Genomic DNA, 26,498 nt, shown 5'->3' with positions numbered 1-26,498 from the left:
CCAGGCAAGATGGGACAAAATCTATACATCAACTTTGAATCCTGACCTTCCAAGACGGATCAGGCCTTGACAACGCCCAACGGATTCCTTCCTCCATAACCTTGTCCCATCTTTCAGACTCGGTCAACTGCTCACCGAATCGACGAAAGCCGTGAGGTAGCCCCTTAAAGACGTGGACATCTGTGGGAACTCTGTCCCAAGTGACAGTTAGCAAATGGTTGAACCCTTGAACAAGATAGCTCACCCTGCCTTGGCAAGTTTCTTCCCATACAACAGTCCCTCGTCTCGTAGCGGATCAAGGCCTGCTATGCCCAGGACTGTCGGTGGCAACCCTCCCACCTGCTGTTCCGAGGCATTTCCAGGATTTAGTCGAAGGTCTTGGGGGATTGGTTTTGTGATCTTGAGCAGCTCCGTGAAGAATTTGGCTGTCTTGATGGGAAGAATTGGCGCATGTTCATTCTCCAGATACGATGAGACCGAAGGATCTCTCAACTGCCCGAGCTGTGACTCATAGCAGTCCATATGGACAAGACATGGAATCATTAGAACTTGGCCAGCAAGTTTGGGCCTCACCAGACCATTGGGTGAAAGGTTTTGCGCAAGGGTCAACCCTGCCGCTAGCTGAGCCCCAGCCGAGATGCCACCAACTACAACCTGGCTGTCATCTCCGACGAGCTCATCAATATGGTCGTGCACCCAGTGAAAGGCATCTTCCGCATCGTCCCAAGCCATTGGATAGGTGGCCTCAGGCGTGTGGCGGTAGTTGACGTTGATGACCGTTACCATGGCACCGCTGGCGATGCGAGTACAGATGGCATCTTCTGAAGACAGCGATCCAAACAGATATCCACCGCCGTGCAAATGGATGTAGATGGGAAGACGCGCGGCGTGGTCTGCTGACGTCGGTCTGTAGCCTCGAGCTTCAACCGTAGCGCCGTCTCGTGTGGCAATGCGGTAGTCCTTGATGTGAACAAGGTGTGACAATGATTCCATGGCTTTTGCTGAGATTTCTTCTCGTCCTTCATTGACCACCCTCTTCCGCTCCGCGAGGCTTCCAAAGGTGGGAGGAGGTGGAAGAGTTGCCTCTAACGCCAACCATTCAGGAGACTTGCCGCCGTACTCGGAAAAGTCGCACATTCTTGTTGAAGCATCAACTGAAGAGTATCGTTGGGCTTTCGAGTAAAGGACAGTGAAAAAGGCTAACCCTCAACTCTACAACCTATACCGAGGAGACGTGACTGAGGTCGGCCATTGCTACTGAACTGCCTCGGCTCATCTGCTTACCCCGCAGGCACGTCCGATCGCCACGTCGGTATACCTGATTAGGTTAACCAGAAGGCTACCATCATTGGACGAACTAATAATCACGGTGTTTCTGCTCATCTAAGTGTAGTTATGGTATTGTGTCAAACAGTTGCTCAGTTTATTGGTTCAGGTAACAAACCTCCCAGCAATGCCGCCTGATATCCCTGCAGAACCGCCATCGCGATCTTTGGCTGGAAAAGTCGCCATAGTTACAGGCGCTGGCTGCTTCGGAGATGGAATTGGCAACGGCCGAGCCATCTCAATCATGCTAGCTGACGAGGGCTGCAATGTGGTGTGTCTGGACATGAACCTGGAATGGGCATCAAAAACGGCCGAGATGGCTGTCCTCGGGCGCAAAGGAGTCTCGGCTGTCCCAGTACAAGGAGACGTCACCAACTCTAGCGACTGTGAGAAGGCTGTATCTCTGGCCTTGGACATGTTTGGCCGTCTGGATATTCTCGTCAACAATGTCGGGATAGCGGGTGCTCGAGGAACAGCAACCGAAGTCGACATGGACGATTGGTCGGCAGGTCTGAACGTCAACGTGTCGAGCATGGTGTTGATGGCCAAGCATGCAATCCCGGCAATGATGGAGAACAAGGGCGAGGCCAAGGGTGCCATCATCAACATGGGCAGCGTGGCTGGGCTCAAGGGTGGGACACCACACCTGTTGTATCCCACCGCCAAAGGCGCCGTCGTCAACATGACCAGGTCAATGGCAGCTCACCACGCCAAAGACGGCATCCGAGTCAACTGCGTTTGTCCTGGGGTAAGTAGGCCGTAGTCTTTAGCGAGCTCTGCTGACTGCGTCCAGATGCTGTACACGCCAATGATGTACGCCAAGGGCATGTCCGAGGAGGCTAGGGAAGCTAGGAAAGCCCGGAGCTTACTGGGTACTGAGGGAACAGGATGGGATGCTGCCTGTGCCGTTGTTTTCCTCGCGAGTAACCACGCCAGGTGGATCACAGGAGCGATATTGCCGGTCGATGCTGGAGCTACCGCTGCAGTTGGGATAGGCATGCCGGCAAGCGCCAGTGTCAACGGATGACTCTTGACCAATGTTGAATATGAATCTTTAATAGCAAAGACATTTTGAAAGTTGCGTATTGAGCTACTCATGTTATACTGCTCTGATTCCCTTGGTCGGCCTTTATTGAGCCGAACCAAATGCGTCATGAAGCTCTTTTAACACTAGCTAATCATGGGTCAATGCTACACGCGCTCGCACTTCCCCCCTTACAAGAGATTCGAGGACTCGAGGAAAGTCGGCCAGTTTCGACGTTTCGACTTGGGGTGTGATAGACCCATCGGCAATCAACTGCAAGACCTCTTCAAGATCCCTCACCTGTCCTCCATAAGAAAATATGTAGGACAGCCTCTTTCTTGTGCCAATCTTCATATGAATCGTGTTCTCTGTGTCGAGACTTCCAATGCAGATCAGCTTCCCGCCCCGTCGAACTGATACATGCCCTCAAGTTAGTTTAGGGTTCTCGCTTCAGCGTGTCTCGTACTGTCTCTTACCGATGTGTTGAGCATCTTCAAAAGTTTGATGAGTGCCGACAAAGTCCAACACCGTATCAATCTTCCCATCAAGTTTAGCTCCGGTGACGAACTCTTGTGGTGATGCCCCTATCGGGACAATGTCGCAAAGCGGTATCCCGAGTTTCTGGGCCTCGTCCAGACGCTCCTGTCTGATATCCGATACGATGATCCTGGGTCCTATGTGGAGGAGGATTTGCAAGGCATTGAAACCTAACCCGCCAAGGCCAAAGAGGAAAACCGTCTCGTGGGCATTGACCTCTGCCCTTCTCCTTATGGCGTGGTATGCGGTGTTGACAGCGTCCGTAGCAACCGCTGCTTGCGCTGACGTGACGCCTGGCAGAGCATGGGTTAGCACAGCTCAATTTGTTCCATTTCCTGGCCAATGCTTGACATTACACACCTGAGGGTACCTTGACTACGCCTCGAATATCAATTGCGGCGTACGGTGCATAGAATCCATCCTGTCCTATCCCGGAGTGATGACCCTTCTCGCATAGCTGGCTCAAGTCACGGGAGCATTCAGGGCAATCTTGGCGTCCGCAGCCAGGCACAGCGTGGAGAGCAACAATATCTCCCTACGTGGAAGTCAGCCTGCTCTTGTGGAAGCCGTAGATGGAGATTGCTTTACCACTTGGAACTTGTCCTGATGAACGGCTGAGCCAAGCTGAACAATCTGCCCACAACCTTCATGGCCCTGATATTTCGTGATTAGTTAAAGGCCGGATGAATTTGTGTTTCTTTGTCAAGTTTCTCACCAAAGTGTACTTCTCCTCAAACCAAGATGCCTGTTTGTCGATGGTAAGTAGTGAATGGTCGCTTCTGCATACTGTGGCCCAGTCAGAGCTTAGTATCTTGTGTCTGGTGTCTCGTCTTACCTCCGGATGCTAACATCTTGCAGAGAACACCCGTAGGTGAGACTTTAGGCACGGGAACCTCTTCGAAGACCTCGTTGATTGTTAGCGTATGACTTCGTCACTGCTCTTGGGTGGCTTCGTACTGGTTTACTACTTCCTCTATGCTTCCTCCAAGCCAACATGGTTGCGGGCAACTGCGTAGTGGCCATGGCTTGCTGCACATGTTACTTATCACTGTTCAACAAACTATGACTTGAGGGCTGGTTTGCTTTCCTCTCCCTACCACGCATGACTCAGATATTAACCTACCCAGGAGGTGAGCTCTCGGGCGCCTATTTCCGGGATGCCGGCGGGGTTGCTCTCAACCGGCTTCATGCTCGGCTATCCCCAACCGTCCTAGCGCTTCCATCTTCATTTGACTGGCGGCAAGACTCATGACGCTTTATCAAGTATGATTTCTCGTGGCCATGTTTTTTGCTTCGTTGGTATTCACTCTACCTATCTCAAGCCCTCCCAGTCCCCTTCAAGACGACGTAGGCCAGCGCCCTTGTCAACATCATGGTGTTCCATCCTCCCAGCTGGGTTCCAGAACTCCCGGTTGGTCAGGGCCCTAAGGTCAATCTGTGACATGACGTTTCTGCTGACGCACTTCTAGCGCCTCCGGATTCGATTCCCATTGTAGAGTTCATGAGCAACGAAGCATATGGCCGCCGTCCACTTTCTGAGAGCAGGCACCCTTTCACCTGTGGTATCACTGGTCGCACATATTCGGCCACTGAACTGTTTCAACGTTCCGAGTATGTGGCTAGGTCGCTAGCTAAGATACTTGGCTGGGAAGCGAATCAAGGCACGGCGTGGGATAAGGTGCTGGCCATCTTCTCGCTCAATACCGTACGTGACAAGATGACGACTTGATAGGAGGAGCTCACTGCTGACTCGCCAAGGTCGATTTCGTAACGGCGATATATGGCGTTCATAGCTTATCCGGAATTGTTACTCCAGTAAACGCTGCAAGCTCGGCTGCTGAATTGGCACATCAATTGAAATCATCAGGGGCCAAGGCTCTGGTCACTTGCGCCCCTTTGGCAGAGACTGCTTTCACGGCTGCCCGGAGTGCATGCATACCCGATGAGAACATCTTCTTGTTCGACATTCCAGGCATGGAAACATCTTCACAACTCACTTATAGGACGATTGAGAGCCTCGTCAAGCAAGGTTCTAACCTTCCCGAACTTGATCCTCTCAGATGGGTCCCAGGACAAGGAGCTCGGCAGCCCGCCTTTCTTTGCTATTCGAGCGGAACTTCAGGGCTACCAGTAAGTGCTCTACCTCATCACGGAGAAGCCACGGCTCACGGTACGGGCAGAAAGCGGTCATGATCTCCCACGCCAACGTCATTGCAAACGTGTTGCAGCATGCCACCTACGACTCAGTTGGTCGAGCCAGGAAAGGTGTCGAAACGCAAGCAGTATCAGGCTTTCTGCCCTTTAGCCATATTTACGGTTTGGTGATCGCATGTCATACTAGTACTTGGAGGGGCGATCAGGTCATCGTTCTCCCCAAGTTTGAGCTAAAAGCTTTTCTCGAATCAATTCAACGATTCAAGATTCGTCAGCTTCTACTGGTAAGCTACGACTCCATCAAGCCATCCAGTCTGCTAATAAGTCAGGTCCCGCCTATCATCATCAGGATGCTGCAGTTGAAGGATACTTGCGCAAAGTACGACTTGAGCAGTGTCAAGTTTCTTTACAGCGGAGCAGCACCTTTAGCTGAGGAAACTATGCAAGAGCTGAAGAGCAACTATCCTGGATGGACAGTTGGCCAAGCATATGGTCAGTTTGATGATGACATCTCGTTGAAGGTTACTGACTTGAGAACTCAAGGCATGACGGAAACAGCAACGGTTGTTTCATCGCCGAGTGAGCACGACATCTTTATGAAAGCATCTGGGTCCTTACTTCCAGGAACCAAAGCCAAAATCGTAGACACGGCGGGCAACGAGATCACTAGCTTTGATTGCTCAGGAGAGCTTCTGGTCCAGGCGCCTTCTGTTGTGCTGGGCTATTTTAACAACGAGAAAGCAACAGCTGAGACGTTTGTTTTTGATACTGATGGTCGTTGGATACGGACAGGAGATGAGGCTCTCTTTACTCTAGCCCCGTCTGGTAACGAGCAACTCGTCATCGTCGATCGAATCAAGGAACTCATCAAAGTCAAGGTCAGCCAGATCAACATGTCTTGGCAATACATACTAACAAGCTACAGGGTCATCAAGTTGCCCCTGCGGAGCTCGAAGCGCATATCCTCTCGCATCCTGCTGTCTCAGACTGCGCAGTGATACAAGTACCCGACGGGCGCTCTGGAGAAGTGCCCAAGGCTTTTGTTGTGCGAAGCCCTGTTGCGGAGGCAACTGTTCAAGAGCAGCTTGTGCAGGATATTAGCAACTATGTGGCGGCTCATAAAGCCCCGTACAAACAACTGAAAGGTGGTGTTGAGTTTCTGGACTCTATTCCAAAGAGTCCAAGTGGAAAGATTCTCAGACGGGTCTTGAGAGATAGGGAGAAACGCCGAAGCAAGATATAGCGAAGTACTTTTATCTGCCTTATTGGAGCCTGTAGGGTAGGTGACGGAGCACGGGTCGACATGATGCAACAGACCGGTAGTGGAAACTACCCTATTACCTATGAGAAACGTTGGTTAAGCTATTATGACAGGGTAGGGTTGGCTCATTTAGCAGATAAAAAGAAGGGTTACAGGATTTTGTGCGCCTACTTTGGAGTGTATAATTCCATGCGTCTTCGATCTCTGGCGTTGGCTGCCCTCTGGAAATGGCTTTCTGGGAGAAGTCGTTTTGGAATGTTTGCCAACAGTGGTAAACCACTTCGAAAGCAGGAGCTGCGAACAAGCGTCGTCGGTCAGCTAATAGCTACCTCCATCCAGCACGATTGTATACTCTTAGGCGATGACGACATGCTCTTAACGCATTCAAGGTCCGACGGCTCCAGTCCTTTATAGAGGAGAAAGATTACCGCAGATAGAATAATAAATATAATAGAGGTTAAATAAGGTTTCCTTTTATAGCGGCATTGTAGATATTTTAGCTAAGCAAGGTAATTATAAGATAATTTTAAGTTAACTTAAAGGTAAAATTTAAAGAATATATAATAATTTCTTTTATATAATTGTATTTTTAGGAAGTTATAAAGATCTTAGAATTAAATTCTAAGCTCTAAGCTTAAACTTAATAATAAAATATTAGTATTATTACTATATTTATTTATTATATTACTTAAAAATACTCACTTTATAATTTAATATTTAATAAATAAAATAAATATAATAAATAAAATAAATAAAATAAATAAAATAAATAAAATAAATAAAATAAATAAAATAAATAAAATAAATAAAATAAATAAAATAAATAAAATAAATATACTTTAATCTTAGTACTTTAATTAAGTTATTTATTATATTTATATATTATATTTATTTTATTATTAAAATTATTATTAAAATTATTATTAAAATTACTAATATTTATATATTTATATAAGCTAAGATATACAACGCCTATTCAGTAACTGTGCGGTACGTCTACTCGCCTTTGGGGAGAGCTCTAACCACTGGCCGGGGTACTGCGAACCGAGGTGTGAAACAGATCTATAAACAGATCTATTCTTATATATGGACATTGTTTAAGTCAACTCCCACACGAGCTTGACGAGCCTGAACAGACTCATACCTCTAAGAGCCAGTCGGACAACCTTAGAACAGCCTTTCACCACTTCTGGCCGCCTTCAGCGATGATCAATTTTGAAATCAGTGCCGTTACGACGCTTACGCCTTCTTCACATAGCGGCGGAGGTCTCTCAGAGTAACCGAGGGAGCCACTGTCCTTCCGTAAGACACAAGCCGTGTCCATTCTCTCCCCTTAAATAACTCCTTAAATTACTAGACAGCGGGATGTCAAGAGTGTCTAGTTGGGGCCAATAGCTATAAATCATTCAGGCACTTAAGAACTTCCAACTTAGGTTCCTTCCCTTATGGGCTCTGAATTTTCCACTAATTAAATAGTTTAACCTTATAGGCTGATATTGCGATGATACAGCTTATATACTTCGAGTCGCGCCACCGCCTGAAGGACCTCGTGTTAATATACCGTTTAGCTCCCAGTCTCTAGGTATTTGCTAATGCCGAAGCCGCCCGGGGTCTCGAATCATCAGGCCTACCAGAACATGCCCTCAACAGACAGAATTGCCCGCTGAGGGGACAGCCACGCACAAAGAATGGAGCCTTCTTTCATGTGTCACTTTGGGGAAAATTCCTGATGTCATCGCACGAGGCCTGCTGTGTAAAGATACATAATATTAAAACTCCTAGGAGGCACATAAGGCGAACTGCTTGACAAGCTCAAAAGCGGTGCGTGTCTGCTGAAACATTTTTTGAACGTCCCGAAACCTTGTATCAACAACATCCTGCGTTACCAAATCTACCAAAAACCAAATCCTCCAGCTCAGGTTTGTGGTCACATTTTGAGATAATAGCTTTGGTTAGGTTATTAGTCAACGTGCTTGATGACGGGACTATATACTTTACTTCTAGCATACCAGATGCTTAAAATAGCTATGCAAGAATGTTAATAGAAGAAAAACGTCTGAGTAACTTTTCAGTCCAGTTAAAAAACCCCTATTTCTGAAGCCCTCTTTCACTACTCCTTGAAAGTTTCTTCCACCTCCCATGTCCTAAGACCTCGTCCGTCTTAGACGCACATAGAAAAGTACGAGTTGTAGCTCTTGCAGATACTACCGGACTTGCAGCACTTCGCACCACTAAAGTTCTGGCTGTACGAGTCGAAATGTCAGATATTTGGTTGTTCCAAAGCGCAAGGGCCAATTGATTACTTACCCACCGCACTGGGCATACTTGGCAGCGCAGGTTTTAGAGCCAGAGCCAGAGCCAGAGCCAGAGCCAGAGCCAGAGCCAGAGCCAGAGCCAGAGCCAGAGCCAGAGCCAGAGTCAGAAGAGCCAGAGTCAGAAGAGCCAGAGTCAGAAGAGCCAGAGCTGGAATTAGAGCTACCTCCATTCCAGACGGCGGGTCCAGGCATGGGGTAAGGCTTGTAGCCACCATAGATGCTGAAATTGAATGAGGGATCGGTCTTCTTGTAGGCGCCAGGGAATTTGACAGTAGGACCCGGCGGGCTGCTGCCGCTCCCGCCACCGACGATCTTGACCTGGGCACATCTATCTAAAGTAAGGAGTTTGCCGATGAGATTGGGGAGAAATATCAGCTTACGCAGGGAAGAACTCAGCCTGGCCCACGTGGGCGCCGTGGACACCAATGTGCTCAACACGGAGTAGGTATTCGCCGTTGGGGGTATCCTCGGGGATGTTGAACTCGATTAGGTTCTTATCCCAAGTGCACCAAGCAGTGGACGTGAAATCGAGGCCGGTGTCACAGACACCCGTCTCGTAAATCTTGAACCATTCACCGTCACCCTTGTAGGTCTGCGCAGTAGTGGGCGCCTTGGAGAGGTATGCCAGGCCGGGACCAGGGTGCTGCATCGTAGCACCAACGGCAAGCTTGAAGCCAACCTTGGTGCCAGCCTGAATCTCGGCAGTCTCGGTGTTGCCGGCGTTGGTAAAGGCGCCCTGGTTGCAGATGATGTCGTCTAGATCAGGCGTCGAGTTGTCGCGGACGTTCTCCCACTTGATGGGGTTATACTTGGTCGGCCGGGTACTCGCACGGATGTACTGGTTGCTGCCAGTCTCACGGCCGTCGATGACGAGCTTGTCGAAGAAGTAGTGGCCATAGACCGAGGGGGCCAGGGCGGTGAGGGCGGTAGCGACAGTCAACTTCATTGTGTTTACTTGGTGGACTCGGGGTTTGCTCCTGAAAACAGAGCGAAAGAGGACTGAAATGGTATGGGTTCGACTAGCGAATGAATGAAAGAAAGAGTGTGTACAGAAGAACGATAGAACGAACGAATAAAAAACGAATGGGTGAATGACTCGATGACAGGACAAAGTAGATGGCGGTTTGCTTCCTTTTAAGCTTTTTCCCGCTCGCCACGGAATTTTCAGAGGAGAACGTTGCTAGCGTTCTCGCATCTTCTCCTCCGGGCCACCTTGGTCAGGTTGGCATTATGACTGATGGGAAGAAAATTTTCCATTCCTCAGCCCAGAGCAGGAGAAGGATAGTGGCGAGAGCCTTGCATTTGAAACACCAGTCGCTTCAGGATGCCGTTGAAGAGTGACTTGGAACGAATGAGTTTGCTCCTTTTGATCTCTACCCAGGGAATCGTTCGGCTTTTCCAGGTTGCTCGGAATCAGGCCACCACCGCTCTCAGCTCTTGGCAGGTCGCTAAAATCATTCACGGGCGGTCGGGCCCTCAAACATGCTCTTAGCTTCGTTTATAATTGTACTCCACTTCCTTAATCTCCGTGTTTTGAAACAGGGTTTTGTAAACGACCCTCTGAAGCGACAGTCTCCAAGTCTGGGGCAATGGATGGACGTGTAGAGGCAGGCAATGGGGGATTTAAAGGATCATTGGTTATTTTAGGTGCGGCAGGCAGGTAGAAACGACGACGAGCGCGCAGCTACGGGTAGGCCTCGATGTGGTAGGAGGCGGTGCCAAGGGGAAGTGGAATAATGTACGGGACAAGAGGTCGGTGAATGCGGTGTCCACGTTTCGGCCTGCCCAGGCAAAGCAATCACCATTTGAACAGATTTCAGTGAGAGTAAGGGGAAGCAGTTGGATGGTCACTGCCTAAGTGGCGTCGGCGATGGGGTTGGTGCAACATCGCCGTCGACTCGCATTCGAGTTGGGGGTATAAGGGGGGCAGGGATGGCGGATACTGCGCCGGGTGGGCAGGCTCTGTTGCCGAGGGTCATGCGTAGGTGCGTAGGTGGTGCACCGGGGACGGCGGTTGCTGAGCCTCTTTTATCGACACTGGTTTCCCCAAGGAGAGTCGAGGAGGTAGGGAGGAGAAGAGATCCATATCTTGTGGCAGTGTGCAAGAAGCCAGCACCAAGCGACCTATCAGGTCTCTTATCCGTAAGGCATCAAGTTATTTAGAGCGTCCTCGTCTCACTAAAGAACAATAATCCGTATTACGCCGAGATCGAGATTAACAGAGCAAAGATAGAGAACCAGGGTGCGCGACTATAGAGAGTCCCGCCGCTAGCAGACGATCGTATAAAACGACATAAGCCAACAGTATAGGAAAAAGTGTGAGCGATATAAGTTAGTCCTCCAAGGTAAAAGAGCATGGACGACGAGGGTTTATTAGACATCGAGGAGGTCATTGCTTATCTTCACCAAGAAGACACCTTATAGCAAGTGTCATACCACTCCTAAGCAAAGAGTAATATCACATCTACTTATATGCGGAATGGGAATCAAGTATAACCAAGCTATATCAATAGCTCCAGTAGTTAGAGACTATGGAAGTGCTAGAGAGCTGTGCTATATGCCAATATATATCTTAGAGGATCGTTAGGTTTATGGGATGGGGGTGATCTTAGAAGACGGTGCTTTAAATAATAATAGCGATCCTTGGTTACAGCTCAGTCCCCCGTAAGCGATAGAGGCTCTATAGGGCAGCTAGTACACCCGCTTAATTGCTATAATTGCGATTAAGGTCTAATCTTTTACCCTGGGGCGTAATGGTATAGGTGCCCGTAGTATAATAAAATTCCCTAGCTACCCAAACAGCCTAATATTAACAATTTACTAATTATTAATAGCTATATATTTAGATATAGCAACCAAGTTTATAAGACACAATAATAAAGTATATTATATTATAATTATAACTGAATAAACAAAAAATTCATAAATATAGTATATTATCGAATTACTAAACTTTGGCTAGTATATATTAACTTTGAATATAATGCCTTATTATTATCGTCTTATTTAACCTTTGAAAAAGTGATTGACTTCAAGGTGTCGCCCACTAATAGAGCGGTCGTCTGGGGGCTTCACTTTTTAAGGCCAGGATCTGACAACCTCGCATCCGCACATCCACACACAGCGCCCCCGACCCACTCGATGCTCATTTCAAAGTACTCACGATCCATGCATATTTTCGATACCGTGAGTCTAAAGACCTGTATTTCCTCCACGGTGGGCTTTGCACAAACCGTGGCTACCTATGTGTTCGTGTCCGGTCTGCCGCAACCCGCCTGAGCATGTGTCTCACGCCGATGCAATGTACCAACGCAACATCTACTTGTTCAAGTACGTCTCGATAATCTTGCGCCAGGTGAGAGGCTCGATATCCGGAAACTCCTTGTTGAGCGAATTGAGAGAGATGTCCAGATCCATGCGTCCTTCGGCAAGCCACCCTCCAAACACGGACAGCTGTTGGGTCAAGAGCCCGATGGCCTGGATGTTACCTTGGCACATCCTGACCGCCGTCGGCGTCAGGGTAATCTCCCCTTTCTCTAGCTTCTCGAGCGAGTCATGGACAACGGTGAATTTGCTGCCGGTGAGCCCTTCGGCCAGCTTCACAGCCTCGAGCATGGTCTGTCGGCTTCCGTGCATGGTATAGACGCGCTCCCACTTTTCTACGTCGAGGAGGGCCACAACGAAGCGGCCAACGTCACGGGTGTGCGTGGCGACGAAGGATACTGTTCCATCTCCTGGAATAGCAGCAAATTTGTTGTCCAGGTCGATGAAGACGTTGGGAGCATAAGCCATGGCGGTTGGGATGTGGGGGACGCCGAGGTAGTCCAGGAAGAAGGAGTTGCAGACTGCAGTGTACTCCAAGGCTGAGTCTTCCAAGGCCCTGATTGCCTTTAGCTTGCCCCTGTAATTAGGCATAGGTGGGGGGCTCCTGTTGCATGTCAGCACTTGGTCAGGTTCCAGAAAGATACTGCGCGGAGCGACCAAAATATTGCAGGGCATCGGGGCGGGCAACTCCAAGGGCTTACTCTCGGTTCCACCTGGACCCGTACTCGCTGGGGATAAAGCGCTTCGTGGAGGAAGTCCGCTTGGCGGCTTCGATCAAATTGACCTGGTTCTGGCCCGCCTCATCGGTGGCGAGGGAGAGAGCAGAGATGACCGTGTTGACCTGATACTTGTCTAGCACTGCAGCTAGACCATCGATATCGTTGTAATCAACTTGCACCGTCTTCGGCTCCCCCGGCGGGTTGCGGCTTAGAATGATGTACTCATATTTGTTCCCGGCGGCAACGGTCTCTGCAATAACCTTGCCTACACCGGAGGAAGCTCCAGCAACAGCAACGCAGACCATTTTTGCTGATGCTTGTTTTGGCGCAAGAATAGGGCATTCACCGGGGATGGGGTGGGCGGCGAGACGTCGTCGTCAGCTATGAGAAGAAACTATGTGCAGTGATACATAAGGAAATGGCTGTGAGTTATGATGGTAGGCAATTTGTAGTTCTATAGAAGGCGGAGGGAGAAAATGGATGGCCATAGACCTCACTTCTCTCCATCCCGTAGATACTACATCAACCAGGCAGTGGTACGCCAGCAGCGGATCACTCGGCCGATGCTCTCTTCGCCTGCCACATGCCCATGCTCACTTGGGCTTGATGTGTGCCGTGGAGCAGGGGCGCAAACGTTTCCCGTGAAGGAAGAGGCAAAGCCCGCTCGACCCGCTGTGTCCACCCAGTGTCCACCGGTCCGCGAACTCGGGCATTGCATCGGAGGGCTCATTGTGCGGGTTCCGACTCCGACTCAAGGGCTAAAACCTACCCACTGTGAAACGCGGCCGCCCTGCCCGCGCCGTGAGTTGGTTCGGGTTTGGCGACGTTATCTCCGTTTCATCATTGTTGTAATTTTTGGCCACCCGCTTCGGACTTATCGGGAGGGATGCACCCATTCTCTGGCCTGTCACAGGAGCATAACATTGTCTAACCGTGAAGTTGTGAATCTGGAGCCCTGTCTAGCATAGCCAGTACCTGGCGCGTTAATATCACCCGGCCAGAGAACCCCGTCCCAAATTTAAGACGAGAGAGAGAGTTGATCATGATATTTATTTGCTTGAGGCCTCTTGTTTAAACTACCTATCTTCACCCCATTTGGGCAGTTCCTTAACTGTTCATGTTTTCACTCTCTTCCAACCACTTTCGCGCTCTGTATATCTGATCCTCACACAAAAGTCAAAAAATGGTTGCCGCTAACCTCACTCTCCCCGCCACCATGCGAGCGCTATTGTTAACTGGCGTGTACAACATTACAGTCCAAGATGTCCCTGTCCCTCAGCTTCTGTCCCCTACCGACGCCATTGTGAGGCTCACCACTTCTGCCATCTGCGGATCCGACTTATTCGCGTACCGTGGCTTTGCACCCCAGCAGCCGCCCTACGTTCCGGGGCATGAGGGTATTGGTTACGTCGCTCAGGTTGGTAGTGCTGTCACCGCGCTCTCTGTGGGAGACTATGTCGTCATCCCGGACAACCTTCACCACGGCCAGCTCCAAATGCACCAGTCTTTTCCCACATCCTACGGTTCCGGCCTTGCCTCCCCCAATATGTCCGGTCTTCAGGGTACGCCCATGCCCCCTCCCCCAGAGAATTACGGTGGAAGGGAACGTGACTGAAACAACTAGCAGCTGAGTACGCCCGTGTCCCCGCCGCGGACGCCAACCTGATACCCCTGCCCATTCCACTGAACGAGACCAACCCTACCCTGGAGCAGAGCTTTATCACCGTCGGTGACATTCTGGCCACCGGCTGGACGGCACTCAGCTGGTCGGGTTTCCAGCCCGGAGACAGCGTCGCCGTGTTCGGCGCCGGTCCCGTCGGCATGGAGGCACTTAACGCCCAGCTGCAGTTCGAGCCGCCTATTGTCACCCAGCAGATGATCAATGTGACCAATTTCGAGGGTGGCATCGGCCAGGTTGGCGTCTATAATTATGTTCCTGGCGCCCCCATCCTCCAGGAACATCCCAATATCACCCCTTCCATGGATTTCCCCATCAGTGATTTCTGGATCAAGGCGCTCAAGTATCAGGCCGGTATCGTGCAGCCCTACCGCATCGCTCCCGACCTTGTCAACCTGATCGCCAGCGGGAGGGTCAACACGACCTTCATCACGTCGGCAGTGATCAATATCGAGGACGGCCCCGAGTACTATGGGCGATTCAATCGCACTGAGGAGCTCAAGGTCTTTATTTCTTTCCCTCACAATACCACACGAGGTTCCAACCTTGGTTAAATGGCTTTATATAGTCTTTCATTCCACAGCTAGATGGTTAATGTGACTGAGGCACAGAGTGTTGAGGTTTGAGAGTGGGTAAATGAAGGCTAATCATTTTGGGGAGTTTAATCGAGATGGATAGGAGGCTGTACTATGCACCATTAGAGGCTTCCCGTTCCGTATGACGGAATTGAAGAGTTTGATTAGGCGAATAGTAGATTGTATTCTCACCTCGCGTTAGGAGTAACTGAAGGGGTTTAGTTAAGAGGAAAATAGCAGGTTGTATCTTCACGTTGCCTTATAGGCTCGGATTTCGGGCGGAGGGAACACACATACCCGAGACTGATGTTTTTCATCAGGAGAAGCGCGTAGTAGTCCTCTGTGCAGTTAAGATTACATAATGCAATCAAGTCCACCAAGTTACCAGTGAATAGCACATGTTTAAATTAAATGAAATTATTCCGTCAGTCTTTGTTCTATGTAGTAGTGCTCCCCCGCTTCCTTGTCAATTAACTGCAAGCTGCCTAAGCGAGGTAATTCTAACTGTTGTTTTAAATGACCGTTGTGCTCTAACCAAGACAAAAGATATCAGCAATCTGCGAATAGTACTAGGGCCACTGCATCCCAAAACGACCGCACCGGGTATAATTCTGTGCCCGGTTCATTCGAGTCAAGCCTGCTCAACGGCTACTATTTAACACTTATATTACCTTCCTGGGCTGCACCACCACCTTCCTTTAATACTTCGCGGCTAAGCCTGTCCCACCTTTGCAAGAGGCTTACCACGAAAGCAAGGCCGACGCGTCCGATACCGACCGCAAAGGCCCCCTTGATGCCTGACATGTAAGCGCTGAGGATGCCATTAAGCTGATCGCCCGGGAAGGTCGCGCGGACCTCCGTGGCGCCGGTGGCAAGCAATTGGAGTGGGTTCACACCGGGGGCGTCGGTGGCCAATACATCCAGCATGATGTTGACAAATGCGGACTGGCCGGCCGAAAAGAAGGGGCCCCCCATGGTCTGGAAGGCTAGCGGCGCATGCCCGTCGGCGGTGGATATTCAACGAGTAGTTCCGGTTCTGCAGAGGAGAGATTTATGTAGAATGATAGCGAGAATCGGTGGTAGGTTGCGGATCCCTGAGGCGGTAGGGCTGGTGCTATCGATGCTCTGGAAGTAGATGGGTAGATAATAAATGGCCAGAAAATAGGGGCGGGCCAACAGGAGGGCCAAGGCCGAGCTGGTCTAGACATGACGGTCCCGCATCAACCCAGGGGCGAGCATGGCCCGATTGCCTTGAGAGTACTCCCACACGGCGAAAGCGATGGTGATGAATACAAAGCCAACAAGCAAACCGATCACGCCAGAGTCCCAGGGGTGGGTCTGGCCGCCATATTGTAGCGCCAGAATATGGGTAATGATAACGCCCATGACCATGCCCACGCCGACAAAGTCCATCTGTAGTAGCTTTTCAGTCAACGAGGCAACAGATGGCTTAACCTGTGGAGGGCTTCGGAAGAAGAATATGATAATGAGCGCAGAGAGGCCACCGATCGGAAGGTTGATGTCGAAGCACCACCGCCAGCTGACCTTAGCTGCAAAGGCACCGCCAGCCAAAGGCCCCACGACCGAGGCGATACCGTAACATGCACCAATTATTCCAGTAAATATGGGCCGGCGAGACTGCGGCACGGAGAACGCAATCAGAGTGTATGAACCAGAACCGATCCCTGCTGCGCCAACACCAGCGACAGCACGGCCCATGATTGAGGCTGCTGAACTTGGTGCCACTTCGCAGATCAAGGACCCGATTTTGAAGATGAGGATGGGCAATAAATAGGAAGGTTTCAGTGGGAAGAACCCGGAGGCTTTCCCTCCTGTATGTGTGCGCACAGCTTAGAATGGATGTCGTTTGGAGGTGAGAAGTGGAGAGGCCCATCATCGCAGACAGACTTACATGCCGATTGGAAGCCGCGAACACAAATGAAGAATGCGGAACCGTACCACGATACGTTGTCCAGACTGCGGAATTCATCCGTGATTTTGGGGATGGCTGTGGCAATGATGGTCTGGCTATGCTTAGCATACGGTGAGTATTCTACGACCATTGTAGAAGCTACCATATCCAGGGAGACGAGGAAGATACTGAGGGCCAAAGCAAGGAAAACAAAGGCCAGACGAGGCCCCGTCGGATATTTCTCCTCGAGCCATGATGCCGCACCATCCTGCTTGGCTTTGCTGCTCTTCTTATCACTTCCCTCCTCCCCCTTCACCTCGCTGCGGAAGGATGGGTCTCGGGGGGTGCCGGAGTCATTCTCTGGGGTTAGGGTAGGAGCCTGCGAGTATGGTAGCAGACCCAACGTCTCCTGAGATGTTCCTTCGAATGAGAGAGCCATGATTGCTAGAGCTCAGGGGCTAACGAGGTATGCGCGACCAACTGCGATGGACAAGTTAGGAAAGGTGGCTTCCTCTAAGATGGCATTCGAAGCTCATGGGAACCAGCATAGAGATGAGCACCAAATATTTGCTACCAAGTAGGTATCTCGGAACAAAATTAAAGTTGTGACCGACGCCCAGCCCGAGCTGCCTTCAACCAGGACATTGGAAATGCGAAGTCCGCCGAAGCAGAGCTAGAAACACCATTACTCTGACATGGTGGTCAGCGGGGGGTCGAGCTCCGCTGCGCTAGACCAAGAAAAGAGTATGTGCACTAAGACTCTAATTTAATAATTTCCCTTTAAAGACAAATCGCCGGGTAATATGAAAAGCGAATGTTACAAGCGATGCTGATGATGGCAGAGTTATTGAAAGTCAGCACCACGCATCCAATACTCCGGACCTAAGGCAAATATTAGCGCCTGGGTCGGCCGCGTGAGGCTCTGGCCGAAGTGCGGCCGCAGACGGCAGGCTCCTAGTTGCAGTACAACACGGATATCAGCAAGGAAGCCGCCCAGGTCAACAGGCGCTGCGTGGAGTACGCTGCCTCTCAAATGCATATGAAACGGGAGGGTAGGGAGACTAGAGATACATCTGGTGGAATACGCCCTGACTGGCTGTTATCCAGAAATGGTTCTGGAGAATGACCTTGGACTGACCTGGAGTTATTTTAATCCGTCACGACTTCTTTAGAAACTGTCTGGAGTGCAGGGATCCATATGGTACCAAGGCAGAGGGTGCAGTATGCATCATAAACCGAGGTACCCTGCAATTGCTAACATGTGGCTAAAACTCGAACGACCTTGGGTGACGGCGTCTCTTGGCGTGGAGGGAAGGGAGCACGAAGTAGCCAGGTGGCAGTTAACTACCCGGTCAGCACGGCGCGTTAATGAGCACCTGGCGCCGCTGACGCCCGAAGATCAAAAGTTCTGCATTGTGTTTTCCCAGCATGCGTTCTGTGGGGGTGGGATCAGAGTCAAAGCAAGCCAATGTGGTTCTATTCCGATTCTCAGTGCGTCAGAACCCAACGTCAGAATTGCTAGCTGTTTTCTGGCTTCTTTAGTTTCAGACATCATGGTGCTGCAGATGGAGCTAGTTGAGAGCGCTCTTATTGGGGCATAAGGATTTGTGCTCGATGCAACAAGCCTGGGGGAGGCCTAGTATACATCAGAACTGCCAGGAATTATTCTCGTTTGCAGAATGCTCCTGTCCGGAATACTGTGTGCCCAGGTTTCAATCGCCAATCATGACTGGTCCCTGACCAAGAATGAATCGAGCTCCTTCTGAGTCCAGTCCCACAAATCTTCTGCAAGCATGTGGTTCTTGGTGTGAGGACTTCCCTTGCCAGTCTCTCCGATGCCAGAGTAATACTCTCCGCTCTTGACATCCTCGGCTGTGCAAACCCACAGTTGTGCCTTGACTCCCTCCTCAACCGAGACCCCCATGATGGGAGACAAGACAGACAGGATCACACGATAAGTCAAGTTGTTCCTGCCCATCACCTCTGTCAAACCTGTTCTCACCATTCCTGGATTTACAGATGCTACCCGAATATCAGGGTACTTGTGAGCCAGCTCCTTGGCGTATAAGATATTGGCTAGCTTGCTCTGGCCATACCTTTCCACTGCTGAGATGGAGCTGCCGTCGGTCTTGAGCGTGTCGAATATAATCCCCGCTGCCGGCGCCCGAGCATGCGACCCTGATGTCAGACACACGATGCGGACTTCCCCGAGCCGCGTCTGCAGCGCGGTTTGGTGCAAGATAGGTAAGAGTAGCCGGATAAGGAGGGCGTGGCCAAGGAAGTTGGTGCCCAATTGCAGTTCGTACCCGTCCGCGGTGAGACCCTCTGGATGGGCCATGATGCCTGCGTTGTTCAAAAGTACGTCGAGACGAGATGATGATTCGAGAAATCGAGATGCGGCACGCTGAACTGACTTCAGAGAGCCAAGGTCTAGCTCCAAGATACTGATGCGGACGCTCGGAACGGACTTCTTGATCTCATCAACCGTATGCTGCGCTTTGGCAACATTGCGCGCGGCCAGCCAGAGGTGGCCAGGATCATGCTTCGCGAGCTCCAAAAGCGACTGCTTGCCAAGGCCTGCGGTACCGCCTGTGATTAGAATCACTCTGTTGGTAAGCGGCGGGATGTCTCCTGCGGGGCTGAATGAGATTGGTGCCGAGCAAGTTACCATATCGGCGAAAGAGGAGAGAAGAAATGCTCTAGGAACGCTGAGGCTTGCAACCAGACCTCGCCCAAGCTTGAGGCTTGCGACCGATGACGAGTTGGCACCTGTTGTCATTAAATGTAATGTCTACCAGTGTTGGCAGCGCCCAGGTCTCCCACACTTGATGCTGGTTGCCCCAACTTCCCGGTAGAATAAAATAAAGTCCGCATTCTGCGATGCGGAACATGCGGCCGCAGCATCCGTACCTGGGGGCATTCCCACCGAGGCCCATGGCTGGATGATCCCAGCAGGTGTGGCTGCACCCTGGTTCAAGTGGGTCTCTAGTGCGAGCCTGGTGCCCCGTGGCCAGGCGTCGTTCACCACATCAGGGCACACTTTCCCTGAAGCTGAAAGCGCCCATGTGAACAGGAACTCCTATCCCACAGGGCCCAAGCACCTACAACCGTAGTACCACGCTGGATGACAATCCTGCGGGGCTTAGGGAAGAAGCCGGCCGTCTCGTCGTCGATGAGAATGGAAGTATCTATATCGGGAATCGGTTTTGGGCCGCGTTTCGTGATGAGGTATGAAGCCGCGGGCTCACGGCCGAGTTCTCTTGCCCAGCCAACATGCCATGTCCTTGGTTGTACTCACATTAGGTCATATAGATCAACCAAATCAAACGAGTCTTCGACGGTGACGGCAGGGAAGGAGATATCTATTCGGCTGAAACTTCTTCCCTCAAAGGATCAATTCCCTGCCACCTACCCGGGTAGGGACGGGACGACTCCCTGTTCTGGCAGAGTCGGGCACAAGACGTGTCTCTGAAGGATCTTCACGCGTTTCCCTCCCAAGTTCCTATCATCTGGCAAATCTACATTGAGAATGTTGACCGCTACAGCAAGATGTTGCACGTCCCAACAACTTTGAAGAGAATCCAAGACCTCCAAGGTGATTTCGGCAGGATGACTCGGGTATGGAGGCATTGATGTTCGCCATCACCATGTCCACAATCAACTCTTATGAGGAATGAAGACGTGAGCGAACCGAGACCCCTTCCCCCTCTCTCTCCCTATGACATGGAGAGCTGATGAAGACAAGGTCAAGAACAAGTTGCATGTAGAAAAATCTGATCTTGTCGCGCGGTATCGCATCGGCACAGAAATCGCACTCGCCCGCGCCGACTTCATCAACACCGCGGAGCTAGATGTACTCCAGGCATTTTTCATCTTTCTTGGTACTGTTCAAACCATGGAGTCTCCGAAATACGTCTGGTCGATGACTGGTGTGCTCGCTCGCGTTGCGGTGTCAGCCGGGCTGCACCGCGATGCGTCCCAACTTCCTAGGCATGAGACCATTCAATATTGAGATGCGACGGCGACTGTAGTGGAATATCTTGTTTAATGACGGACGCTCCGGAGTCGACCAAATTGCTGAGGCCTTCCTCCACGAAGAGATGTTCGAGACAAGACTTCCCACCAACATCAACGATGCCGACCTCGATCCCGGTATGAAGGTGCCACCTGTTGCCAAGGATGAGATAACTGGCAGCACGCCCATTCTCATCCGGCCGGAGCTTTGGCATCTGACCCAACGTACCAGCTCTTCGCTGTCCGCATTGAAATCGAAGCGTGGGATGGATCTGGTGGAGGCGCTGAAGCTCTGCCGGGAGACCACGAGGCGTCTGAAACTGGATTACTTCGACAAATGTGACTCCGGTACACCTGAGCAGCTGTTCCTCAAGCATTCGATACGACTCGTTCTTGCCAAGTATGAACTCACACTATCCTACCGAATCGTTTATTCTGGAGGCAGCAGTGAGGATCCCCCAGCCAAGACCCATGTAGAGTGGCTGGTAGACAGCGCGTCGTCCATCCTAAACCAGTGCGCCGAGCTGTTGACCGAACCTTCGTTCCATCAGTGGCCGTGTCAGCTCCGGGGCTCTGTGCAGTGGCACGCGCTCAGCATCGTGCTCACCCATCTCTTCAGCCAGCTACGGGAGCCGACTCTCGATCACGCCTGGGCAGCGGTGGAGAATCATCTTGCTAGAGTGCCTAGAGAGGCGAAAGATGATCCGCTTTGGAACCCAGTCTCCAAGCTTTTGCGCCAAGCCCGAAAACTCCGTGCCGAGCAAGGCACGCAAGCGGCAAGGCTGGAACTTGCAGCACGACTGCCCGAAACGGTTCCGCATCTCGGCAGCATCGAAGGTCTCGCGGAGATCAAGCCCATGGTCTGTTGCAGCCGGGTGAAATACGGCTTCCCCGGGCACCAGTGATGACCTGATTCTAGATACAGGCGACTCGGAGCAGTGGGATGTTATGATGGGGCTCATGATGGACCGCAACTTGACTACGTTTTCCTTCTGTTTTTGAAGGAGGCTTCTGATTCCTGGTCGCCCTGCTGTTGGTTGTTTCTTGCTACCGACCTAATGTCATCCATCGGAGGGAGGTACTTTCGGGGGCCTGTTTTACGGATAACCTTCGTTAGCTACAAAGAAGCTAGCCCAGCTGTGGGACGTGATACAAAATCCAAGCCTGATAGTTGCTATACGGTTATCAGGCCGCGTCACTTTGGCATTGACAGGATAACGAGACAAGGCGCGGCTTGCGCTCTAAAGCACGACGGGCAGCAGTACGGCGGAAACACCCAAATCCTGTTTTCAACCTTTTCCCAGTCTCTTTGCTGTTGGGAGAGACCGATAGCCTGGCAATTAAAGCTTTATTAAGCTCGCAGCCATTCCAGTTCCGCATGCTTGCTAATAAGTCAAGTTGATGAACACTGTCTTCGGCTCCGTGAACGCGAGCAGCACGTCCCTGCCGTTCTCTCGACCAATCCCGCTCTCTTTAGTGCCGCCGAACGGGGCATTGATAAAAACCATACTGATGCAGTTAATACCGACGTTTCCAGAGTCCATCAAGCTCGCCAGGCGCATAGCGCGGTTGACATCTTGAGTAAAGATGCCCGCCATGAGGCCGTAATTTGAATCGTTGGCGAGCTGGATAATCTCCTCCTCGGTGCTGAATTTATTTAGAACCGCCACAGGTCCAAAGATCTCCTTGCGAATGATCTCAGCGTCCTTGTGAACGCCCTCGAAAATGGTAGGTTTGATGAAGTAGCCCTAGATTGCTCGTTTGTCAGTCTTGCGCATCTCTAGGCTTCTCATTGCTTTCAAGTGACGACTCACCGGCCCCTGAGCTGCCTCCCCTCCCGTCAAAACCTTGCCCTCCCTCTTTCCGGTCTCGAGAAAACCCTTGATTCTCTCAAACTGAAGCATATCAACAACCGGGCCAACCAGCGTTCCGGGCACATCCGGGTCTCCCATTGTGGCTGCTCTCTCCTCCATGACGGCTTGATACTTGGCAACAAACTTATCGTAGACCCCCTCTTGCACATAGACGCGACTAGCCGCGAAGCAGGCCTGTCCCGAGTTTGCCGTGATACAATTCACGCACCACGTAACTGCGTTGTCAATATTCGCATCGTCGAAGACAATGGCCGGGCTCTTTCCACCTAGCTCGAGAGTAACTCGCTTCAAGTTACTCTGTGCAGCCATCTGTTGGATCTTGCGGCCCGTCATAGTGGAGCCCGTAAAGGATACCTTTCTAACCCTCATATGACTGGCGAGCAGGGCGCCTGTCGAGCCGTCGCCAGATAGGACTTGGAAGACACCAGGAGGAAATCCGGCCGCCTTGATGAGAGCCCCGAGAGCTAGAGACGCCAAAGGCGTCTTCTCAGACGGTTTGAGAATAAAACAGTTGCCAGTAGCCAGGGCTGGGCCGGCTTTTTGTCCCGTCATGCCCATCGGACCGTTCCAAGGCACAATTCCGGCGGTGACGCCAAGCGGTTCGTGCCGAATGATCTTAAGGAAACCGTCGTCTTGCGGGAAAGATTCTCCCGCGAGCTTGTCCGTCCATCCAGCGAAATAGCGGAATGCATTGATGGCCATACCTAGCTCCATGCCGCCAAAGGGCTGCACCGGCATGCCCAGGGTCAACCTCGTGAGGGCGGCCAAGGTAGCTTGGTGTTTCTCCATGAGATCTGCCAGTTTCAGCAGGCAGTCGCGGCGAGTGGTGGCTGTAGTCTGGCGCCACGCGGGGAACGCGGCCTCCGCTGCCTCCACAGCCCTTTCGACATCTTCTTCACCAGCAAGTGGCACCTCGTTGGAGACTAAGGATTCGTTTTTGGGGTTGACGACTTCGAACTTGCGGCCGCTCTTGGCGTCGACATACTGAGTGCGTTAATATCTTGAAACTCGGTCATAGGAGGCCAGCAGCGAAGTATTTCGTGTTTCGAGATCGCGTCATACCTCATTGTTTATAAATAGCTTGTTCGGAATGTTCTCAGCACTCCAAGGAAACGCCTCAGTTTCGCCGGCCTTTGTACCACTTGCTGGATTGTCCCCTGACATGTTGGTACTAAGGACAGGTAGGTGGGAAGTTTAGTGTGATAAGGATGGTTTGCTGCTGACTGGAAAATCGGAGTGATGCCGTCCGCAATAAGTTGATGCAAGTTAGATATAAGTATATCAGCAACTACATCATCAGAAGGCATCGCTTTTATGGGCTGACAGTCAACACCGCACGGCTACGATCAGGTCCGGACATGTGCGGCCGCGCCTCAGCCTGTTGTCAGAGTGGTAGAGTGTGTGCGTGATTCACGACCCTGTTTCAACCTCGATTTCTGAACCTCACCCCGCTGCCCTCGAGGTTGACAGTTAGCCCCATCGCAGGGTACAACGTGTGAAGTACATATCCTTGGACAATGTGAAGTACCTCGCAAGGTGAGGTGCGGTGGGCCAGGTCTGTGCATAGCCAGGGACTCAATATGTTACCCCGGTCTTTTGCGCTAGGAGATGGTCTTGGGCAACCCCGACACTTCGTGTTCATGATGCAGACATTTACCGAGAACATTATGAAGCGGATTCTCGGACAGGACAAGTCCGATAATTAAAGTTTGTTCATTTTGAGTTCACTCTTGAGCAGAGTGAAGTCCCCTGTCGTGTCTACGAAGCGCGTCGAAAAGCCACGCCATCCACCTTAGGTACCATACAATGCCCGTCCTCAGTCTTCGTTGTGGGCGGAGAATGCGGCCGCGTCTAGGAACAGTCGCAGATGGGGAAATTTGACCACCCTTAAGGGGGTCAGGGTGCCCAATTCATCGCAAACCCGCGTTACACCCCGCAATCCCGGCAAACTCCGCGCCAAGGGAAGGAGATGCATCATTACGTGTCAACGGCGTTGGCCTGCACCTGAAGCGTCTGAACCAGGCAATCTAGACACCATCATCAAAGAGCCATCCATAAACCCCAATGGCTTTTCAGTCACCATCTTCGGCTATTGACCACCACCACCAAGTAATATATCCAATGTAGCAGTTGAACATGACGATATCATGGGCGTGACCAAGGGAGGTAGATCGACTTCAGACATTCCACAGGAAGAGGCGAATAAGGCCCCCATATTCTACGGCACCCACATGCAATCACACTGGTACGCTGCTCCAGGGGAATTAGCCTACAAGTAGGGCTTGACCTGCTCCTCACTCCATTCCCAGAACTTGCCTCCGAGCTCTGGGTCCACCATATCCTTTCGGACCGTCTCGATCTTTCCAAATGGCGAGACTGGCAATTCATGTTAGCGAGCAAGTTTCGCTGTAGGCCGTACAGGCACCCGAGGAGTAGCAGCTCACCCCATCCACCATTGTTATCCTCGGTGATGGTGTCACTGAGACCAGCGAAAAGCTCAGTGTAAGCGCCGTTCTTCGGCTCCGAGCTGATGAGTTTCTGGATGCGCAGTATTAGCACGATGATACAGAAGCACGCAAGTAGAAATAGCCGGGGCTGTTGTTGTTTTCTGGGAGAACGCACAAACATGGCAAGCTCCATCTTGGACATGTTCTGCTGGAGATTCGTCACAAAATTGCCGGGATTTAGAGCCTGCGACATGCCATCAGTCATCATGATACAGAAAAAGATCGGCGCTTGTACGCAGCAACGAGCTTACCAGGCTAATGATTCCCGTCCCTTTTGTCCTCCTCGCGAACTCGGCTGAATGCACCACGCTGGCGGCCTTGCTGCGAGAGTACTTCATCCAGGCGCCCTCCTCGCGATGATAGTCCATATTGGTAAGGTCGATAGCCGGATTAGGCGCAGCGTCCGCGGCGCTGGAAGCCACCCAGATGACACGAACCGAGGCCTTTGGGGCCGTGCGCGCGGCGGCCTCGAGCGCGGGGCGGAGGAAATGGGTGAGGAGGAAATGCGCGATATTGTTCACTCCGTACTGAAGCTCATATCCCTGCTTTGTCTTAGAGCCCTGGGGGATCATCACGCCCGCGTTGTTCCACAAGACGTCCAGTCGACTCTCGCGGGCCAAGAATTCCTCGGACGTCTTCTTGATGGTTGATAGATCATCAAGTTGGAGGCTTAGGAAGATTAACTCTCCCTTGGAAGACGGGTGCGCCGCCGTTATCTCGTCGATGACCCCCTTGGTCTTTGACTCGGACCGAGCGGCGATGTAGACCTTGGCGTTGTGCTGATAGAGGATTTCGACAAGCAGTTTGCCGAGTCCGCCGGAGCCGCCCGTGACCATGAAAACCTGGACGATACGCATGATTAGAAACGACGGCTTGTCAGCGGCACGAGGAAACTCGCGACGAACCTTGCCACCCTGATCCGCCAGGTTCTTCTCAGTCAGCGTGGCCTTGCTGGGCAAGACCGTGCTGCACCTCATGCCTAAGTTGAGACTCATGGTGAAGGGTCGGGAGGCTGTTGGTAGTCTGTCGTACTTGATAATTAAATCGGTCGAGTTATCCGGATCCACCGAAGCACTGGAGGAGAGAGTGCAGGCTACATCGGACGCCCTTGAGAACGGTGGGAAGCATGCTAGATATAATGCATCGACGGCGGGGGAAGGGGGGGCTGATCGTACGTGTGTACCTAATGAACATTCTCGCCCTGCCACAAGCGAAATCCAGAGCTCCTTAAGTGGCCAATGTACCTAGTGAAGAGGTGCATTGGTTCAGACCTCAGCT

The 26,498-nt window shown here is 51.4% G+C and overlaps 13 protein-coding genes across 13 annotated transcripts; 4 read left to right on the top strand and 9 right to left on the bottom strand.

Annotated features, from left to right (window-relative positions):
• Positions 1-28: 28 nt before the first annotated feature.
• MRS44_017308 (uncharacterized protein) lies at positions 29-1,137 on the bottom strand (the record flags this gene model as incomplete). The annotated part of the gene is made up of 2 exons (XM_046277833.2): positions 29-191; positions 245-1,137. 2 exons carry the CDS (start codon positions 1,135-1,137, stop codon positions 29-31), a joined length of 1,056 nt encoding a protein of 351 aa, XP_046125022.2.
• Positions 1,138-1,453: 316 nt separating this feature from the next.
• Positions 1,454-2,353, top strand: MRS44_017307 (uncharacterized protein; the record flags this gene model as incomplete). The annotated part of the gene is made up of 2 exons (XM_046284389.2): positions 1,454-2,074; positions 2,120-2,353. The coding sequence occupies 2 exons, from the start codon at positions 1,454-1,456 to the stop codon at positions 2,351-2,353; spliced, it is 855 nt and encodes a 284-aa protein (XP_046125023.1).
• Positions 2,354-2,800: 447 nt separating this feature from the next.
• On the bottom strand, positions 2,801-3,738 carry MRS44_017306 (uncharacterized protein; the record flags this gene model as incomplete). Its single annotated transcript, XM_046272397.2, has 5 exons — positions 2,801-3,180; positions 3,248-3,422; positions 3,476-3,541; positions 3,603-3,673; positions 3,723-3,738. 5 exons carry the CDS (start codon positions 3,736-3,738, stop codon positions 2,801-2,803), a joined length of 708 nt encoding a protein of 235 aa, XP_046125024.2.
• Positions 3,739-4,259: 521 nt separating this feature from the next.
• Positions 4,260-6,284, top strand: MRS44_017305 (uncharacterized protein; the record flags this gene model as incomplete). Its single annotated transcript, XM_065617752.1, has 5 exons — positions 4,260-4,302; positions 4,357-4,592; positions 4,646-5,017; positions 5,068-5,919; positions 5,967-6,284. The coding sequence occupies 5 exons, from the start codon at positions 4,260-4,262 to the stop codon at positions 6,282-6,284; spliced, it is 1,821 nt and encodes a 606-aa protein (XP_065473824.1).
• A 2,179-nt stretch (positions 6,285-8,463) lies between these two features.
• On the bottom strand, positions 8,464-9,563 carry MRS44_017304 (uncharacterized protein; the record flags this gene model as incomplete). Its single annotated transcript, XM_046284390.2, has 3 exons — positions 8,464-8,545; positions 8,610-8,945; positions 8,998-9,563. The coding sequence occupies 3 exons, from the start codon at positions 9,561-9,563 to the stop codon at positions 8,464-8,466; spliced, it is 984 nt and encodes a 327-aa protein (XP_046125026.2).
• A 2,372-nt stretch (positions 9,564-11,935) lies between these two features.
• Positions 11,936-12,965, bottom strand: MRS44_017303 (uncharacterized protein; the record flags this gene model as incomplete). The annotated part of the gene is made up of 2 exons (XM_046279105.2): positions 11,936-12,545; positions 12,643-12,965. The coding sequence occupies 2 exons, from the start codon at positions 12,963-12,965 to the stop codon at positions 11,936-11,938; spliced, it is 933 nt and encodes a 310-aa protein (XP_046125027.1).
• Positions 12,966-13,843: 878 nt separating this feature from the next.
• On the top strand, positions 13,844-14,892 carry MRS44_017302 (uncharacterized protein; the record flags this gene model as incomplete). The annotated part of the gene is made up of 2 exons (XM_046279765.2): positions 13,844-14,222; positions 14,288-14,892. The coding sequence occupies 2 exons, from the start codon at positions 13,844-13,846 to the stop codon at positions 14,890-14,892; spliced, it is 984 nt and encodes a 327-aa protein (XP_046125028.2).
• A 219-nt stretch (positions 14,893-15,111) lies between these two features.
• MRS44_017301 (uncharacterized protein) lies at positions 15,112-15,840 on the bottom strand (the record flags this gene model as incomplete). The annotated part of the gene is made up of 4 exons (XM_065617751.1): positions 15,112-15,121; positions 15,211-15,253; positions 15,585-15,609; positions 15,658-15,840. The coding sequence occupies 4 exons, from the start codon at positions 15,838-15,840 to the stop codon at positions 15,112-15,114; spliced, it is 261 nt and encodes an 86-aa protein (XP_065473823.1).
• Positions 15,841-16,113: 273 nt separating this feature from the next.
• On the bottom strand, positions 16,114-17,264 carry MRS44_017300 (uncharacterized protein; the record flags this gene model as incomplete). The annotated part of the gene is made up of 2 exons (XM_065617750.1): positions 16,114-16,736; positions 16,826-17,264. 2 exons carry the CDS (start codon positions 17,262-17,264, stop codon positions 16,114-16,116), a joined length of 1,062 nt encoding a protein of 353 aa, XP_065473822.1.
• Positions 17,265-18,548: 1,284 nt separating this feature from the next.
• On the bottom strand, positions 18,549-20,455 carry MRS44_017299 (uncharacterized protein; the record flags this gene model as incomplete). Its single annotated transcript, XM_046284391.2, has 4 exons — positions 18,549-19,594; positions 19,736-19,870; positions 19,927-20,108; positions 20,238-20,455. 4 exons carry the CDS (start codon positions 20,453-20,455, stop codon positions 18,549-18,551), a joined length of 1,581 nt encoding a protein of 526 aa, XP_046125031.2.
• An 88-nt stretch (positions 20,456-20,543) lies between these two features.
• Positions 20,544-21,744, top strand: MRS44_017298 (uncharacterized protein; the record flags this gene model as incomplete). The annotated part of the gene is made up of 2 exons (XM_046282856.2): positions 20,544-20,774; positions 20,857-21,744. 2 exons carry the CDS (start codon positions 20,544-20,546, stop codon positions 21,742-21,744), a joined length of 1,119 nt encoding a protein of 372 aa, XP_046125032.2.
• A 480-nt stretch (positions 21,745-22,224) lies between these two features.
• MRS44_017297 (uncharacterized protein) lies at positions 22,225-23,877 on the bottom strand (the record flags this gene model as incomplete). The annotated part of the gene is made up of 3 exons (XM_046282857.2): positions 22,225-22,587; positions 22,654-23,697; positions 23,776-23,877. The coding sequence occupies 3 exons, from the start codon at positions 23,875-23,877 to the stop codon at positions 22,225-22,227; spliced, it is 1,509 nt and encodes a 502-aa protein (XP_046125033.2).
• Positions 23,878-24,982: 1,105 nt separating this feature from the next.
• On the bottom strand, positions 24,983-26,215 carry MRS44_017296 (uncharacterized protein; the record flags this gene model as incomplete). The annotated part of the gene is made up of 4 exons (XM_065617749.1): positions 24,983-25,089; positions 25,158-25,251; positions 25,336-25,404; positions 25,472-26,215. The coding sequence occupies 4 exons, from the start codon at positions 26,213-26,215 to the stop codon at positions 24,983-24,985; spliced, it is 1,014 nt and encodes a 337-aa protein (XP_065473821.1).
• Between the last annotated feature and the right edge of the window lie 283 nt (positions 26,216-26,498).

The sequence above is a fragment of the Fusarium solani genome (assembly GCF_023522795.1).
Source record: "Fusarium solani strain SB1 chromosome Unknown bctg00000013, whole genome shotgun sequence".
Lineage (NCBI taxonomy): Eukaryota > Fungi > Ascomycota > Sordariomycetes > Hypocreales > Nectriaceae > Fusarium > Fusarium solani.
Note: the sequence above shows the minus strand (reverse complement) of the source record. Positions and strands in the feature narration are given on the sequence as shown.